Source organism: Polypterus senegalus, unplaced genomic scaffold (assembly GCF_016835505.1).
Source record: "Polypterus senegalus isolate Bchr_013 unplaced genomic scaffold, ASM1683550v1 scaffold_778, whole genome shotgun sequence".
NCBI classification, from domain to species: domain Eukaryota; kingdom Metazoa; phylum Chordata; class Cladistia; order Polypteriformes; family Polypteridae; genus Polypterus; species Polypterus senegalus.
In genome coordinates, this window is record NW_024383238.1 from 44,592 (window position 1) to 61,928 (window position 17,337).

The 17,337-nt window shown below is 37.8% G+C and overlaps 1 protein-coding gene across 1 annotated transcript in view; it reads left to right on the forward strand.

The window, feature by feature from the left end:
• The window catches only part of LOC120521454 (ATP-binding cassette sub-family B member 7, mitochondrial-like), a gene marked incomplete at both ends in the record, with an annotated part of 32,080 nt that extends 14,754 nt beyond the window's left edge, over positions 1–17,326 (forward strand). Inside the window, 4 exon segments of the mRNA XM_039743053.1 lie at positions 1,696–1,870; positions 7,047–7,085; positions 7,088–7,203; positions 17,275–17,326. Of these exon segments, the coding sequence (XP_039598987.1) occupies positions 1,696–1,870; positions 7,047–7,085; positions 7,088–7,203; positions 17,275–17,326 (382 nt within the window).
• Positions 17,327–17,337: the final 11 nt, after the last annotated feature.

Genomic DNA, 17,337 nt, shown 5'->3' on the forward strand with positions numbered 1-17,337 from the left:
CCAAAGTTGCTGGATATCATGGCTGGCCTATATACTGATACTGTGAGTGCTGTGCAGAGTGGATGCAGAACCCTCTGTGTTTTTCCCAGTTGTTTCTGGGGTTCGTCGGGGGTATGTTCTTGCTCCCTAATCTGTTCAGTGTTTGTGTGGACTGGGTGTTGAGCAGAGTCATAGGGTCTAGCAGCTGTGGGCCATTTTTTAGTGAAGAAAGATTCACTGATCTGATCTTGACTCTGTCATCTCCAGTATATTAAATAACAGTCCTCTCCAGCCTAAGATTCATTTAGCAGGAGAGAAGAACAATATATAGTCAAGATCTTTTGATAAGATAACTGTCCAGCAGAGTCTTGTGAAGTTTTTTATGAGTTTTCCATATAATGTGGATCAGTCAGAGAGATGAAAATAATTCTCATATCAGGTCAGAAAACTATTGTCTCCATTTAAATCTTATTGAAACATGTTAAATTGTAGCAACAGTTTAACTTCCCATTCCTTTTTCTCTTGTTGTGTCTTAAAGTTGCCTATAAGCACCGTGATTCTGACAGTGTCCATTGTTGCTGAAGTGAGATCCTAGAGGAACATCCCTATTGCAAAGACTGAGACTGCAAAGCATAAAGAGATTATGACAATGTTGCTTGGGTTTCATTTGCAGTGCCCAGCTGGTGTATTGTGATGTGTCTTGTTGTTGGATGAACAGCTGTGAGGAATGAGAAACAGGACTTTGGTGGAACCCAGGGGAAACACTCTTTGCGAAGGTACAGGGCACATCTGTAGGGACAGTTGAGCAATTGCGGTGAGGGATAAATTCATACTTTTGTGCAATACAGACTTTGTGATTTAAAGGTAAGCATCTAGCTGTCAGTAGTAGACTGAAAACAAGAAGGAGGTACTGATGCGTCCCTTTTATGGCTTGCTACTGAGTTGGATTTTGATGGCTCTAATTTTTAAATGACAGTTGCCTAAGTACCGCTCAGATTTTTAAAAAGTTTGTTGGTCTCTGTTCTTGCAAGAACAAACATACATCTAACACCCAGCATCAGTAACCTAAGTTTGAATATATTGAGATATGTACTTATTTTTAGTTTGAATATTCAAACATTGTTTTTTGGCTAATTTGGCAGCCCTAGTACACAATAATAACTTTCCAATGCTGAGCAAACTGGCTTGTAAATTCTGAAAGTAATTTTTAAAATGCAAAATTCTTTGCTATAGTTATTTCTTCATAACCTAACTACATTAGCTACATTGTTTTCCTCTGGGTGCAACACTGGAGTATATCCATCAGTGATAAGAACTTTTAACATAAATGGAAATGCAAATGCTTTTACACTTCACATAGAATAATAAAACTTTATGCAGCATTCAGGTACACTATAGAAGGATGACCTGCCCCCTGACACCTGTGCTCCTTTTAAAAGAGTTATCTCTTTCATGTGACTCTCGTTTCTTTAGTATCATGCTGAAATACAAAAGGTCTTTACAGGAGTAGACTTCGAGGGGACAGAACCACTGGGCTTCAAAGCAAAAAATAATATGTACTGTAATGTCAAAACTGTTAAATAGGTACTACACAACAACAGCAAGGAGCACCAGATTATACGATTTTTATGGAGTGCTACCAAAAGCAAATGTTTTAAACATTATAGACATCTTTTAAATTGTTTGTAATTGTATGTTTTTTTTTCTCTTCCATAGTATTTCAACAATGAAAAATATGAAGCGGATAGATATGATGCATTTATGAAAGTCTATGAAACTTCCTCATTGAAGACTACCTCAACGCTAGCTATGCTGAACTTTGGCCAAAATGCAATTTTTAGCATTGGACTTACAGCAATCATGGTACTTGCTAGTAATGGAATAATTGCAGGTCAGGAACAATATTAATAATAAATGTGTTCCATTTATTTCACCAGTGCCAGTTGTAGGTCAATAAATGTTCAATATAAAAGATATCTCTCCTTAAAAATATTTTTAAAATGTTTCATAGACTATTGTTAGATGTGTTTAGAAATATAAAAATGTTGCTGGTATATGCTTCTTTATTTGGACATAGACATACTAATTGGTAGATATTAACACTAGAATCCCTGAAACCTACGAAAAAAGTTGTATTCCCAGGCCACCTTAAATTCCTTTGCACCTCCTCAACAGCATCTTTGTTTTGCAAATGTGTCAATCAGCACAAGCAGCCTGCTATCCCATCGACCCCCCAACTCACACAGCTCAAGTCGGACAAAAACTTCTCTCAATTCAAGTCTATTTATTTGGGTGTGAGGTAGGTTTGGAATTGTATAGGGTATATAATATATCGTTATTTGGAACACGTGCATTTTATGTGTGTTCTGTGTCTACAACGATCTGGGTAAATGTAGGATGGCAAGAAATGTTGAACACATAGCTAAAACAGAAACTTTTTCATGTTATAGTACTAATGAAAAAATTTTTACATGAAGTGTGTAATCTGTGAAGACTGAAGTCCAAATATCAAATAAACATTTTCACAAAAGGTACAAGTATAACAAAGCAAGTGTGCTTTTATTCAAGAATATAACTAAAGAAAAATAAATCAGGTTAGGGTACAATATTGAGTATTAATCAAGTGGTTGCGGGATCGATTACGGGTCCTTGATGCATTTGCCGTTTTGAGTAGTGAGCTGCTCTTATTGTTACTATTACAGAATAAAAACATACATTTGATTTGACTCTGTAACAGCTGGTGTAAATTTATGGTACTTGTAAAGGTTAGGACATTCGGCCCAACAATGCTCGCCAGTCCTATCCACTTAATTCTTTCAAAATAACATCAGATCTAGTTTTGAAAGTCCATGAAGTCCTGTAGTCCATCAGACTACTTGGTAGTTTATTCCATGTGTCTATGGTTCTATGTGAAAAACCTGTGTCCCCGTGTTTTTGATTTAACTCATTTTCCCTTCATGTTTTTAAACACTTCAATCATGTCTCCGCTTAATCTCCTTTTGCTTAAACTGAAACCTTTTCTCATAGCTTATCCACTGTGGTCCTGGAATCAACCTAGTAGCTCTTGTCTGGAGTTTTTTAGTGCTTCTGCGTCTTTTTTTGTAGCCTGAAGACCAAAACCTCACACAGTACTCCAGATGAGGTCTAACCAGCGTGTTATAAATTTTTAGCATAACTTCTTTGGACTTGTACTCTACACATAGTGGTATTTAACACAACATTCTCTTAGCCTTCTTAATGGCTTTTGAACACTGTCTGGCAGTTGATAGTGACAAGTCCACAATGACTAATAAGTCCTTCTCATAAGGTTGTACTTTTCATTTTCAACGCTTTTATCGTGTATTCAAACCTTACATTTTCACTTCCTACAGGTAATACTTACATTAACACTAGAATCCCTGGAGTCTGTGAAATTTTTCTCCCGGACAACCTTAATTTTCCTCATAGCTTTTTATCATTGTGCCAATTTCCTCCCAATAAGCTTTTGTCTTGCAAATGTGTCATTTACCAGCACGCATTCACCCATCCTCAATTTAACCCATATGAAGGCATCACATAGCAAAATTTTCACAGCCTATGTCTGTGTTGATGTATCTGGCAATGTGTTAGGTAAGGGATATATTGTTATTTGAAATGCATACAGTAAATTTCATGTGTGTTTCTTGTCAACAATGGTCTGTTTAAATGTTGGGTGACATAACAGATGTGAGGAAACTAAAGTTTTTTTTTCATATGTCATAATAATAATGACATAATGTTGATGTGAAGTGTAGAATGGAGGATGGTTGAGTGCCAGTTACGTGGTGTTAATTGACACATTTGCAAAACAAATGCTTATTGGAAGGCATTTGGCACAGTGATAAGGAGATGTGAAGAAAATTAAGGTGGTCCGGGACAACGAAAATTTTTACAGGATTCTAGTGGTAAATTTCATCTGCCATAAATCTGCCAAAGCCTGTATGCTGTCCAAGTCCCTATAACGGATAGCTTAGTATCACCTGCAAACTTAACTAGCTTATTATTTATATTCCTATCCAAATCATTTATAGATATTAAAAATAGCAGCATCCCTAGTACTGACTCCTGTGGGATACCATTCTTAACATCAACCAATTCTGATAGGGTTCCTTGCACCATAACCCTCTGCTTCCTCAGTCTCAACCATATCCTTTTGTTAAGGCCCTTGTAGAATTCCAGCAGGTTAGTTAAACACAACCTCCCTCTTCTGAACCCAAGCTGGCAATTCAGTAAAACTGCTGTTCTTGCTATATGTTGTTCAACCTTTCTCTTAATAATTCTTCCCATTATAACTATGATGCCCGTTAAGCTTACTGGATTATAGTTGCTTGGATCTGCTTGGTCACTTTTTTATATAACAGTATATTTCCCATTTTCCAGTCTTTTGGAAGTCTCCAGTCTTCCCTGGTCAAGAGCCTATTAACTATCTCTTTCTGGGAACTGATTTTGAGGTGCCCCATTGGGCCTCTTCATACCTACCTACCACCTTGGAATCTTCAGAGACTCTGTCCAGCGCTGCAAGGACCATAAAATTGTTTGACACTTCCAATTGTGGGGTTGATGCCCCCAGAAAATGTGCACCCTTCACCTTGCACCTTTGACCATGACCCACCTGTCTTTACCTGTCTGGCTTGGAATCTCCTCCTGTGCCACTTTAGGGGTGCACAGTATCTATCTAAGGGGCACCTGTGCCAGGTCTACAAATGTACTTCAACGCAGGCCAGCCAACTCTTTCTCCAGTTTAGTGACCCTGAACTTGAGGTGCTGGATCAGCTGGCATCTCCTGCAAATGTAGCTCTCAAAGAAGACTTGCTCCTCCAAACCGCTCTCCAGAAAGTCCAACATCTAACAGTACTTGTATTGCACTGGCCTCATTATTAACATTTGATTTACGATTACTGAAAACTGCCTTAACTTTTTTTTTTAATTAAATGATTCAACTTAAATGGTAAAACTAAAAAAAAACATTAGGCCAAAGAAATTAAAGAACTGTTACAGTTATTTTACACCCTTCTCTTTACAGCTTTGAAGTCAGCTGCTGCACCTTTATTTCCCCACTAATGAATCTTTTTTTCTGTTACACACTACGATATCAGTCATTTACTTACAGAGATGCAGTTGTCAGCTAATGCTGCATAATGCCCTGCCTTGCTGATGCTAGTTTGAATACAAATGACAACAACAAGAAAACTTTCCATACACAAAATGTATTTTTTAATTAACTCTCACATGACAAATACAAAACTCTAAGCTGCTTCTCCTTTTGCAGTGATGACGCCAATATGTATCAGTCTCCAGTCCAGCACTAGCAAGGACTGTGTGTAGCATGTTCAGCAGTAAGCAGTACATTAACATTTATTTATTTGGCTGACACCTTTTTCCAAAGCACCTTACAACATTTGAGATCAATTGATTACATATCTTTTCTTTTTCAAATTGGAGAATAGGAAGGGGAAGAGACTTGCTCTGGGTCACACAGTGTCAGTGGCAGGATTTGAACACAAAACATCAGGGGGTGAAGCCCAAAGTCGTAACTACTGTGCCACACTGCCAGTATACAGAAATATACTTAGTTACATAGTAGTTCTGATGCATCCAATAACCAATGGGACTATAAATGCGCCCCATCAACAAGTAACACAGCTAATGTTTTTATACATTTTATACAAAATTCTAATTTGAAGATATTATAAAAATTGTGTAGCTGTAAAGTTACATCTGGAATTGTTCATAAGATGCAAATAAATTATTTATATACAGTTCTGTAAATGTTTTACATTGAGCATCAGAATTTCTAAGTCAGATTTTATAACCTTATTAATCTTAACTTTGCAGACTAAGCTTTTGTACATGGTGCAACTGATTAGAAAGTTGTTTTTTCTTTTCCAGTTTTAGTTTAGATTATTTTCCCTGTAACTAACTCTCTGGTGAAATGTATGTGTTGTTAGTTTCACAAATGTAGAGGCAGATATACATTAATTGATAGACCAACAAAGCAAACACAAAATTACTGCACAAAGCGGTAACAGTATTTAGCATTCTCACAGATCGGAATATTTTATTTAGCTTATATTCTTTGATACTGTGGAAGCTTTCTCCCACTTTTTACTGCATAAAAATAGTACATCAATAATAATAATATTAGGTGTCCGTAATGTTATTGCATACATATACACATGCATTCTCAGAACTATTACTCCAATGTAGGCTGAAAGGATGACCTGGAGCATATCCAACAGCACTGGGCACAAGGCAGAAAACAGTCCTATACAGGTTACCTAACTCATTGCAAGAATCACTTTTGCAAATACCATTAAGTTTAACATGAAAGACTGGACTCAGACCGACATCAATTAAATTAACAACTGGTATGCTAACCTTTATAACACCATCTTAATCATCATCTAATCCAATTATTTCAATTATTAAAATATCAGATGTCTGAATTACTGGCATAAATTTATTATAAAAATAAGTGCAAGCTGTTTTGCTTTGAATATAATCTTCAGTTGTTACACGATACAATGATTTGTTAATAGTATTTTTGCAGTACATTCCAAAGTTTATTAATTGGTAATAAAATGGATCATTTACCAAGTTAAAACTGTTATTCTACAGAATAATAATGATATAGTGAACCATGTGGTTTCTTTATATTTAGAAAAAAATGTATAAGCAATCCTTTTTCAGTGTATCATTTTTTATCTCAATGTCCAAGCTATTTTTGTTTTATAGCAGGCTATTAATAATTACAAACAATACAAAAAATACACTAAGTTTATATGGATAGTGTCTTTCACTTTAGAACAGTTTACAATCTTATCCCACTCTTTTGCAGAAGAATTTCTACTTACTCAAAATTTGGTATGAAGAATTATATCTAATGGTACATCTTATGAAATCTTTTTTTGAAAGTGTATTAGTGGACTTTGTCTATAGTGATTATCCTGTTTATGTACTGTGTGGACCAGTGCTTAGTATTTTTAATTTTCAGTTGCTGTGTTAAATATAATAGATTTGAGTTAAGTTATTTTATTTTTCTATTTTAGGAAACATGACAATAGGAGACTTGGTAATGGTCAATGGACTGCTTTTCAGTTGTCACTTCCATTAAATTTCCTGGGGACAGTATATAGAGAGACTAGACAGGCTCTCATTGACATGAATACTCTCTTTACTCTACTTAGTATTGATACCAAAATTAAGGTAGGTGTTTACCTTTTAAGTAGTAAAATAACACTATATCTTTTTAATTTTATTTGTTGCTCCACAGATTACAAAAAAGCAGTACACACTTCAAACCCTAAGGTTCTGGATGATGAGAGGAAAACAAAACATTAAAACATCTATGCTCTCTGAAATGTATTTTATTAAATTTAGCAATCAATTCACCATACTACAGTTAGATCTAATGCTTTTTTTAATTTTATTGATTTTATTGTAATCACACAACATTCCATACAAATAGATTGATTTTTACAAAAATAGGATTGAAAACAAATCAACCCTCACCCTTGAGAAATAGAACATTGCCAGCAGAGTAAAACTTAAAGCTAGTAAAAATAAGTAAATGAATGAATTAATAAGTGAATAAAGGTAAATGGAGAAGAAAAAGAAATGGGGAGAGAATCTGTTTCCACAGTGCTTTAAATGCTTATTCTGAAATATTATGATTAGATCCTACCAGGTTTTGAAAAAGTTCTGCACAGATCCTCTAAGTGAGAATTAGATTTTTCCAATTTCATATAGTATATAACGCCAGTTACCCACTGACTTAAAAGAAGAGAGTTAGGATTTTTCCAGTTGAGCAAGATAAGTCTGTTTGCCAATAGTGTAGTAAAGACAATCACAGTTTGTTTGTCCTTCTCCACTTTAAGCCACTTTGCACATTTTAAAACTTGAGTGAATTCTCTGAATTGATACCTTCCACTCCTTTTCTGATATGTTGAGTAAGAGATCCTTTTCCCATTGTCCTCTTGGATCTTTGAAAGGGAGGGACTGTAAAATTGTTTTATATATTGCAGAAATATTGCAATATTTTTTCCAGCATAGTGGGAGGTGATGAAAATTGGGCAGGTTCTGTTTAACACTAGAATTACCAGAGCCTCTGAAAAAACTCGTAATTCCGTCCCACCTTAAACTGCTTCTTAAATCCCTTCACACCTCTCCTCCGCCAGCGCCCTTTGTTCTCTAAATGTGCTGATAAAGAGAAGCCTACATTTTGTCATCTACTACTAGAATATAAAAAAGTTTCTGTTTTAACAATGTGTTGACACAGATTACTGTAGAAACGGAACAGACATGAAATGCGTGTGTTCCAAACAATGATCTATTATTTCACTCTAAAACTCCACTTCACTCCCAGATACTCAATCAAGGCATGAGCTGAGAGAAGTTCGTGGCACGCTCTAAATTGGTGGGGATGGAATAGCCGGCTTCTCTTTATCAGCACATTTAGAAGACAAAGGGCGCCATGGAGAGGTGTGAAGGGATTTAAGAAGCAGTTTAAGGTGGGACGGAATTACGAGTTTTTTCGTAGGCTCTGGTAATTCTAGTGTTAACAAAGTTTCTAATTTGAAGGTAGTGAAAGAAATGTGTTGCTGGAAAGTTAAATGCTCTGTTGCATTTAGATCAGGCACTGAGACGGAGTACAAAGCTGTGAAGTACGGACTAAGAAAAGCCATCACAGCAGCCAAGAGGCAGTACAGACAGAAGCTGAAGGGCTTCTATTCTACTGCTGACTCTGGAAGTATGTGGCAGGGCCTACAGCACATCACAGACTACAGGACCACCACCAGCACAATCAGCTTCACAGACAGTCTGCCGGATGATCTCAACACTTTCTACACCCTCGTTGAGACATCCAGCAACAGCACAGAGTGGAGGCACATGCACACCTGGACCACACAACCCCCCTCCCATCCCCCAACGGTCTCTTCAGGTCAGGTACACAAAGCACTAAGGAAGATCAACCCTCGTAAGGCAGCTGGACCAGACAACATACCTGGGTGGGCTCTCAAAGCCTGTGCCAACAAGCTGGCTGATGTTCTCTGCAACCTTTCCCCCAGTCAGCGCATTGTTCTGTCCTACTTTAAGACTATAATCATCATCCCCCTTGCTAAAAAAAGCCCACCCACCTGCCTGAATGATTATACGCTGGTAGCACTTACTCCAATCATCATGAAGTGTTTAGAGAGAGTGCATTCAGAGCAGCATACCAGACACTCTGGACCCCCTGCAGTATGCCTACCGGCCCATCAGGTCCACCTCAAATGCCATCGTGACCGCACTGTATTATATTATTCCCTCTCCCATCTGGAGAACAAAGACTCCTACATCAGGATGCTCTTTGTTGACTACAGCCCGCCTTTTATCCCCATAAACTCACCCTTAAACTGTCTGCACTTGGCCTGCACCCCACCCTCTGTGACTGGCTCCTAGACTTTCTGACTGGCAGGCCCCAGTCTGTCAGGATTGGTAATAGGATTTCAGCCACCATTATCACAAACACAGGCACCTCACAGGGATGCAACATCAGCCCCTTCCTCTACACCCTGTTCACCCATGACTGTGTCGCCTTCCACAAAGACAACATCATCCTAAAGTTTGCAGATGACACCACAGTGATTGGACGCATCACTCGTGGGGATGTGGCAGCCTACAGGAGGGAGGTGGACAGTCTGGCATCATAGTGTGAGGACAACAACCTCCCCCTCAACACAGACAAGAGGAAGGAGATGATAGTGGGCATTCCTATTTCTAAACTTGAGAAACTGGTCTCCTCGGTCCCCAGACGTCTGTTGAGTGTTGTAAGAAGAAAGGGAGATGCCACACACTGGTGAAAATGGCCTTGTCCCAACTTTTTTGGGATTTGTTGACACCGTGAAATTTTGAATCAACATATTTTTCCTTTAAAATGATATATTTACTCGGATTAAACGTTTGATCTGTCATCTACGTTCTATTACAAATAAAATATTGACATTTGCCATCTCCACATCATTGCATTCAGTTTTTATTCACAATTTGTTTAGTGTCCCAACTTTTTTTGGAATCCGGTTTGTATGTTTGTCTTTATATGTTGGTTTTGTCATTTGGTGTGGACAGCAAAGAAAGAATTTCTTTTTATTATTTTTTATTAATTTTATTGCAACCCATACAAAGCAATCAAGTTTTTACACAAAAAAAAATTGAGTTAAGAACAGATCGATCCCCACCCCTGAGAGAGTGAGCAAGCCAAATGGCGTAAAATTTAAGGCTTGTAAACATACCTAAATTAATAAATTCTCTGTGCTTCATGACCTTATTTAAAATGTTACTGATTAGATCCTGCCATGTTTTGAAAAATGTCTGTATGGATCCTCTAACTAAGTATTTGATTTTTTCCAATTTCAAATAGTATAACACATCGGTTTCCGACTGACTTAAAAGAGGAGAGTTTGGGTTCTTCCACTTTATCAGAATCAGTCTGCGTGCCAAAAGTGTAGTGAATGCAATCACAATTTGTTTGTCTTTCTCCACTTTAAGCCCCTCTGGAAGAATCCCAAACACAGCTGTTAATGGGTTAGGAGGGATTGTGAGTCCAAGGCTGTCTAAAAGGTAATTAAAAATTTTGGTCCAGAATGATGTTAATTTGGTGCAGGACCAAAACATGTGACCCAGTGAGGCTGGGACTTGGTTGCAACGTTCGCAGGTTGGATCATGCCCTGGAAACATTTTGGAGAGTTTTAGTCGAAACAGATGTGCTCAATATATAATTTTGAGTTGTATAATTGTATGCTTTGCGCATATGGAGCTCGAGTGAAATCTCTGCACTGCTACTTTCCACTCCTTTTCTGATATATTAATTGAGAAATCTTTTTCCCAGTGTCCTCTTGGATGTTTGAAAGGGAGGGATTGAAACATGATTTTATATATTGAAGAGATGGGTCTAAGTCCTTGAGATTGAGCAATATATTTTCCAGCATGGATGAGGGTGCAAGATGAGGAAAATCTGGAAGGTTCTGTTTAACAAAGTTCCTGATTTGAAGATAGTGAAAGAAATGTGTAGCTGGAATGTTAAATTTGGAATGTAATTGTTCATAGGATGCAAAGACATTGTCTATATAAAGATCTCTAAACAAGTTAATTCCAAATTTTTTCCAGATATTAAAAACTGCATATGTTTGTGAAGGTTGAAAGAGGTGGTTCTCTTGCAGAGGTGCCACAGATAGAAGCTTCTCCATCTTAAAATGCTTTCTACATTGGTTCCAGATTCTAAGTGAGTGGAGCACAATTGGGTTATTTGTATATTGCCGATAACGTGTATTTATTGGAGCACAGAGCAAGGAATACAAAGAAGTACTGCAAGATTTTACTTCTATTGCGGTCCATGCCTGTGTATGTTCTTCTATTTGTGTCCAGGTTCTTATCGCCTGAACAGTGGGTACGGAAAGTATTCAGACCCCCTTCAATTTTTCACTCTTTGTTATATTGCAGCCATTTGCTAAATACATTTAAATTAATTTTTTTCCTCATTAATGTACACACAGCACCCCATATTGACATACAAAAAAAAGAATTTTTGAAATTGTTGCAGATTTATTAAAAAAGAAAAACTGAAATATCACATGGTCCTAAGTATTCAGACCCTTTGCTGTGACACTCATATATTTAACTCAGGTGCTTTCCATTTCTTCTGATCATCCTTGAGATCACCTTCATATGAGTCCAGCTGTGTTTGATTATACTGATTGGACTTGATTAGGAAAGCCACACACCTGTCTATATAAGACCTTACAGCTCGCAATGCATGTCAGAGCAAATGAGAATCATGAGGTCAAAGGAACTGCCTGAAGAGCTCAGAGACAGAATTGTGGCATGGCACAGATCTGGCCAAGGTTACAAAAAAAGGTTCCCAAGAGCACAGTGGCCTCCATAATCCTTACATGGAAGACATTTGGGACGACCAGAACCCTTCCTAGAGCTGGCCATCCGGCCAAGCTGAGCTACCGTGGGAGAAGAGCCTTGGTGAGAGAGGTAAAGAAGAACCCAGAGATCACTTTGGCTGAGCTCCAGAGATGCAGTCAGGAGATGGGAGAAAGTTGTAGAAAGTCAACCATCACTGCAGCCCTCCACCAGTCAGGGCTTTATGGCAGAGTGGCCTGTCGGAAGCCTCCTCAGTGCAAGACACACGACAGCCTGCATGGAGTTTGCTAAAAGACACCTGATGGACTCTGAGATGGTGAGAAATAAGATTCTCTGGTCTGATGAGACCAAGATAGAACTTTTTGGCCTTAATTCTAAGCGGTATGTGTGGAGACAACCAGGCACTGCTCATCACTTGTCAATACAGTCCCCACAGTGAAGCATGGCGGTGGCAGCATCATGCTGTGGGTGTGTTTTTCAGCTGCAGGGACAGGACGACTGGTTGCAATCAAGGGAAAGATGAATGCGGCCAAGTACAGGGATATCCTGGACAAAAACCTTCTCCAGAGTGTTAAGGACCTCAGACTGGGCCGAAGGTTTACCTTCCAACAAGACAATGACCCTAAGCACACAGCTAAAATAACGAAGGAGTGGCTTCACAACAACTCTGTGACTGTTCTTGAATGGCCCAGCCAGAGCCCTGACTTAAACCCAATTGAGCATCCCTGAGAGACCTAAAATGGCTGTCCACCAACGCTTACCATCCAACCTGACAGAACTGGAGAGGATCTGCAAGGAGGAATGGCAGAGGATCCCCAAATCCAGGTGTGAAAAACTTGTTGCATCTTTCCCAAGAAGACTCATGGCTGTATTAGCTCAAAAGGGTGCTTCTACTAAATACTGAGCAAAGGGTCTGAATACTTAGGACCATGTGATATTTCAGTTTTTCTTTTTAATAAATCTGCAACAATTTCAAAAATTTTTTTGTCTGTCAATATGGGGTGCTGTGTGTACATTAATGAGAAAAAAAAAATATTTTAAATGATTTTAGCAAATGGCTGCAATATAACAAAGAGTGAAAAATTGAAGGGGGTCTGAATACTTTCCGTACACACTGTATATTTGCTGCCCAGTAATAAAACAGGAAGTTAGGTAGAGCCATGCCGCCTTTTGTCTTTGTAGGGTCGCTCTTTTGATGCGTGGATGTTTTGAATTCCAAATAAATGAGGTTATTGTTGAATCTAATTGCCTAAAAAATGATTTATTAATGTATATTGGAATGTTTTGAAATAAAAAGAGGAGCTTAGGAAGAATATTCATCTTAACAGTGTTAATTCTCTCAGCTAGTGTTAGATTAAGGGTTGACCATCTATGCAGGTCTTGGTGAAATTTTGTTGATATAGAGCTTTATGTTTACTTGTGATGTTTACCCCTAGGTATTTAGAGTGTTCTGCAATTGCAAAAGGTAGGGTATCTAATCTAATATTATATGCTTGAGAATTCACTGGAAAGAGTACACTTTTATTCAGATTAATTCTGAGACCAGAGATCTTTTGAAATTCTGTGAGTGCTGTTAAGACTGCAGGCACAGAATTTTCTGGGTCTGATATATACAATACCATATCATCTGCGTATAATGATATTTTCTGTTTCAGTCCTTCTCTGCTAATCCCCTTTATCTGATCAGTATTTCGACAATGTATTGCCAGTGGTTCAATGGCAATCGCAAACAGCAGCGGTGATAAGGGGCATCCTTGTCTAGTGCCACGTTCTACTGTAGTTTAAAGTAGTCTGAGCAAATGTTGTTGATGCAAACTGAAGCTTCTGGGTTAGTATACAGTAATTTACTCCATGCACAAATGTTCGGGCCAAACCCAAACTTCTCCAATGTAGTAAAAAGGTATTTCCATTCAATCGTGTCGAATGCTTTTTCTGCATCCAATGATAATATTTCTGGGGTGTTTGATTTAGTTGGTGAGAATATTACATTAAACAGGCGTCGAAGATTTGAAGATGTGTCGGCCCCTAATAAATCCAGTTTGGTCTTGTAAGAAAGAATTTCATTGTACAGGGAAATGTGTTTCCTTACTGTGCACATGACAATAAACTTTGAACTTGAAACTTGAACTTGAACCAAGCCTGTATATGTTCCATCTATTTGTGTCCATGTCCAGGTTTTTATAGTTTGTATGTTTGCTGTCCAGTAATAAAACTGAAAGTTAGGTAGAGCCATGCCACCTTCTGCCTTAGGTCTTTGTAGGGTCGCTCTTTGGATACGTGGATGTTTTGAATTCCAAATAAATGAGGTTATGGTTGAATGTAATTTCTTAAAAAATGATTTATTGATGTATATTGGAATGTTTTGAAATAAAAAGAGACGCCTAGGAAGGATATTCATCTTAACAATGTTAATTCTTCCAGCTAAATTGAGATGAAGAGGTGACCATCTATGCAAGTCTTGCTTAATTTTTTCCATACAGACGGCGAAATGTTTTTGATAAAGAGCTTTATGTTTACTTGTGATGTTTACCCCTAGATATTTAAACTGATCTGCAATGATAAAAGGGAAGGTGTCCAATCTAATATTGTGTGCTTGAGAATTCACTGGAAAGAGCACACTTTTATTCAAATTAATTATGAGACCAGAAATTTTTTGAAATTCTGTTTTTCTGGATCTGATGCATACAGTACCATATCATCTGCTTATAGAGAAATTTTCTGTTCCAGTCCTTCTCTGATAATCCTCTTTATCTCAATAGCATTTCGACACTGAACTGCCAGTGGTTCAATGGCAATTGCAAAAAGTAATGGTGACAAGGGGCAGTTTTTAGTTTAAAGTTGGGGCAGACTGGTGGCTCTGAGGCTAAGGATCGGTGCTGGTATCCAGAAGGTTGCCGGTTGGAATCCCCGTCACTGCCAAAAGAGATCCTACTCTGCTGGGCCCTTGAGCAAGACCCTTAATTTGTAATTGCTCCAGGGGTGCTGTACAGTGGCTGACCCTGCGCTCTAACCCCAAGGGGTATGCGAAAACTAACAAATTCCTAATACAAGAAATTGTATAAGGCGATATAAAGAACAAAAAAAAAATCTGAATTGATGTTGTTAATACAAACTGAAGTTTCTGGATTGGTTTGCACATGCACAAATATTCAGGCCAAACCCAAATTTCTCCAGTGTAGTGAACAAGTAGTTCAATTCAATCATATCAAATGCTTTTTCTGAATTCAACGATAATATCATCTCTGGGGTGTTTGACTTTGCGGGTGAATATATTACATTAAACAGGCGTCGGAGATTGGAAGCTAAGTGTCGGCCTTTAATAAATGCAGTTTGATCTTGTGATATTACCGAAGCTAGCTAGGACTTTGGAGAGTATCTTAACATCATTATTCAAAAGTGAAATTGGTCTGTATGATGCACATCGTAATAAGTCATTATTTTGTTTAGGAAAGACGGTGATTAATGGTTGGCGAAAAGTTTGAGGTAGAATATTATTGTCTCTAGCTTCTGTGAATGTTGCTAATAAAAGGGGAGCTAGCTGAGTGGAGAATTCCTTATAAAATTTGACAGGGTAGCCATCAGGGCCTTCTGCTTTCCCACTCTAAAGTGACTTTATAGCATCTAGTAATTCTGATAGTGCCAACGGTTTATCCAATTCCTCTGCACTAAGAGTATCTATTTGTGGTAATGATATCTGTAATGCATCCAGAAATCCATTAGATTGTGTCTTCTCTTCTTTAAAGTCAGTAGAATATAAGGATTTATAGTAGTCTCTGAATATGTGCATTATATTTTTATGGTCAATGATTTTTTCTCCGCTTGTGTTGGTGATTGCTGGGATTGCATTGCAAACTTCTTGCTTGTGGATTTGTTGAGCTACGAGGTTATTAGCTTTCTTTCCATGTTCTTAGTAATGATGTCTTGATTTACAAATGAGTTCTGTTTCTTTAGTTGTCAAGAGGTTGAGTTCTAAATGCAGAGCCTGCCTTTTCCTATGAAGAGCCTAAGCTTGGACACCTGGCATGTTCTTGATCTATTCCAGTAATTTCAATGGATAGCTCTGATACTTTCTTGGGTTCAATTTATTTCTGTGCGAAAGATATGAGATAATCTGTCAGCAAAGCAGCGGGTCCAGATGGTGTATCGCCACAACTGTTGAAGGCATGTGCGTTGGAACTGGGGAGTCCTCTACATCGCATCTTCAACCTGAGCCTGGAACAGGGGAGAGTCCCAAGGCTTTGGAAAACATCTTGTATCACTCCTGTCCCAAAGGTATCATGTCCTAGTGAGCTGAATGACTTCCGGCCTGTTGCTCTGACGTCACATCTGATAAAGACCATGGAGCTGCTGCTTCACCACCTGAGGCCACAGGTCCGCCACGCCTCCACCCATTGCAGTTTGCATACCAGGAGAAGGTGGGAGCGGAGGATGCCATCATCTATATGCTACACCAGGTCGGAGAGATCGTTTCGGCCTTTGTACTCTGCAGGTGAAGCAAGACCCTTTACAGCTGATGCTTCCGGCTCGCGAAGACTAGATGATAACGTGGACGGCAAGGCCATTTCCAGTTTCAAGTGATCTTCTGGAATTGGCAAGCGCACACAGTATTTAAAAAATTAACTAGACAATTGTCTCTCATCACAGGTCCCAAATTAAACTGGACTAAGTAAATATATTGACATTTTCAAATTTCGACTTTTATGATAGAGGAAAATAGATACATATAGAAGATTAGGCCGAAGTACTTTATTTTTTATGAACAGATGCAAGTCACTGGTACTCATTTGATTTGTTTACATTTGTGATCTTGTAGTGTTGACAGTTGCATATGTCAGTGGTTTATGTAGGTGTTTTAATATTATTTAAAATTTTCAGGTTTACTTGTATTTTTTACAATCTGGATAGAAATGCTGTTTATGTTATGTTGTTTTTTCCATTTATGTCTAATTACAGCATTTGACACATTAGTTTATATTGTATTTCAATATAAAATATGGTGAATTATTTTAAAGTAAAATTATCTTCTTGGGTCTCCATAATCTAACTAAACATGCACGCTTAATTGCAGATTATTTCATGTTAAATTAGGTAGCTGTATTAACAAAATAAGTTTTTGATAGTGTTTGTTTTAGTTTATAATGCTATGTATGTAACGCGTTCAAGCCAAAAAATGAAAATACCACTCATTTTTAACTATGGAGGCAATGGTTCTAAAAGCGATCACAGGGAACTTAAGAAAATGATGGCATAATTATTTAGATGTGTTTTTGCTTATAATATTAAAAATCATGCTGCTTTTTTATTTAATGAACTAATAAAATCTTTATTTTGAAATGGTGTATTATTAACTTGTTAACTTGTCTTTATTAGGAAAAAGAACATGCACGCCCACTGTTGGTAACACCTCAAGATGCAACAATTAGTTTTGAAGAG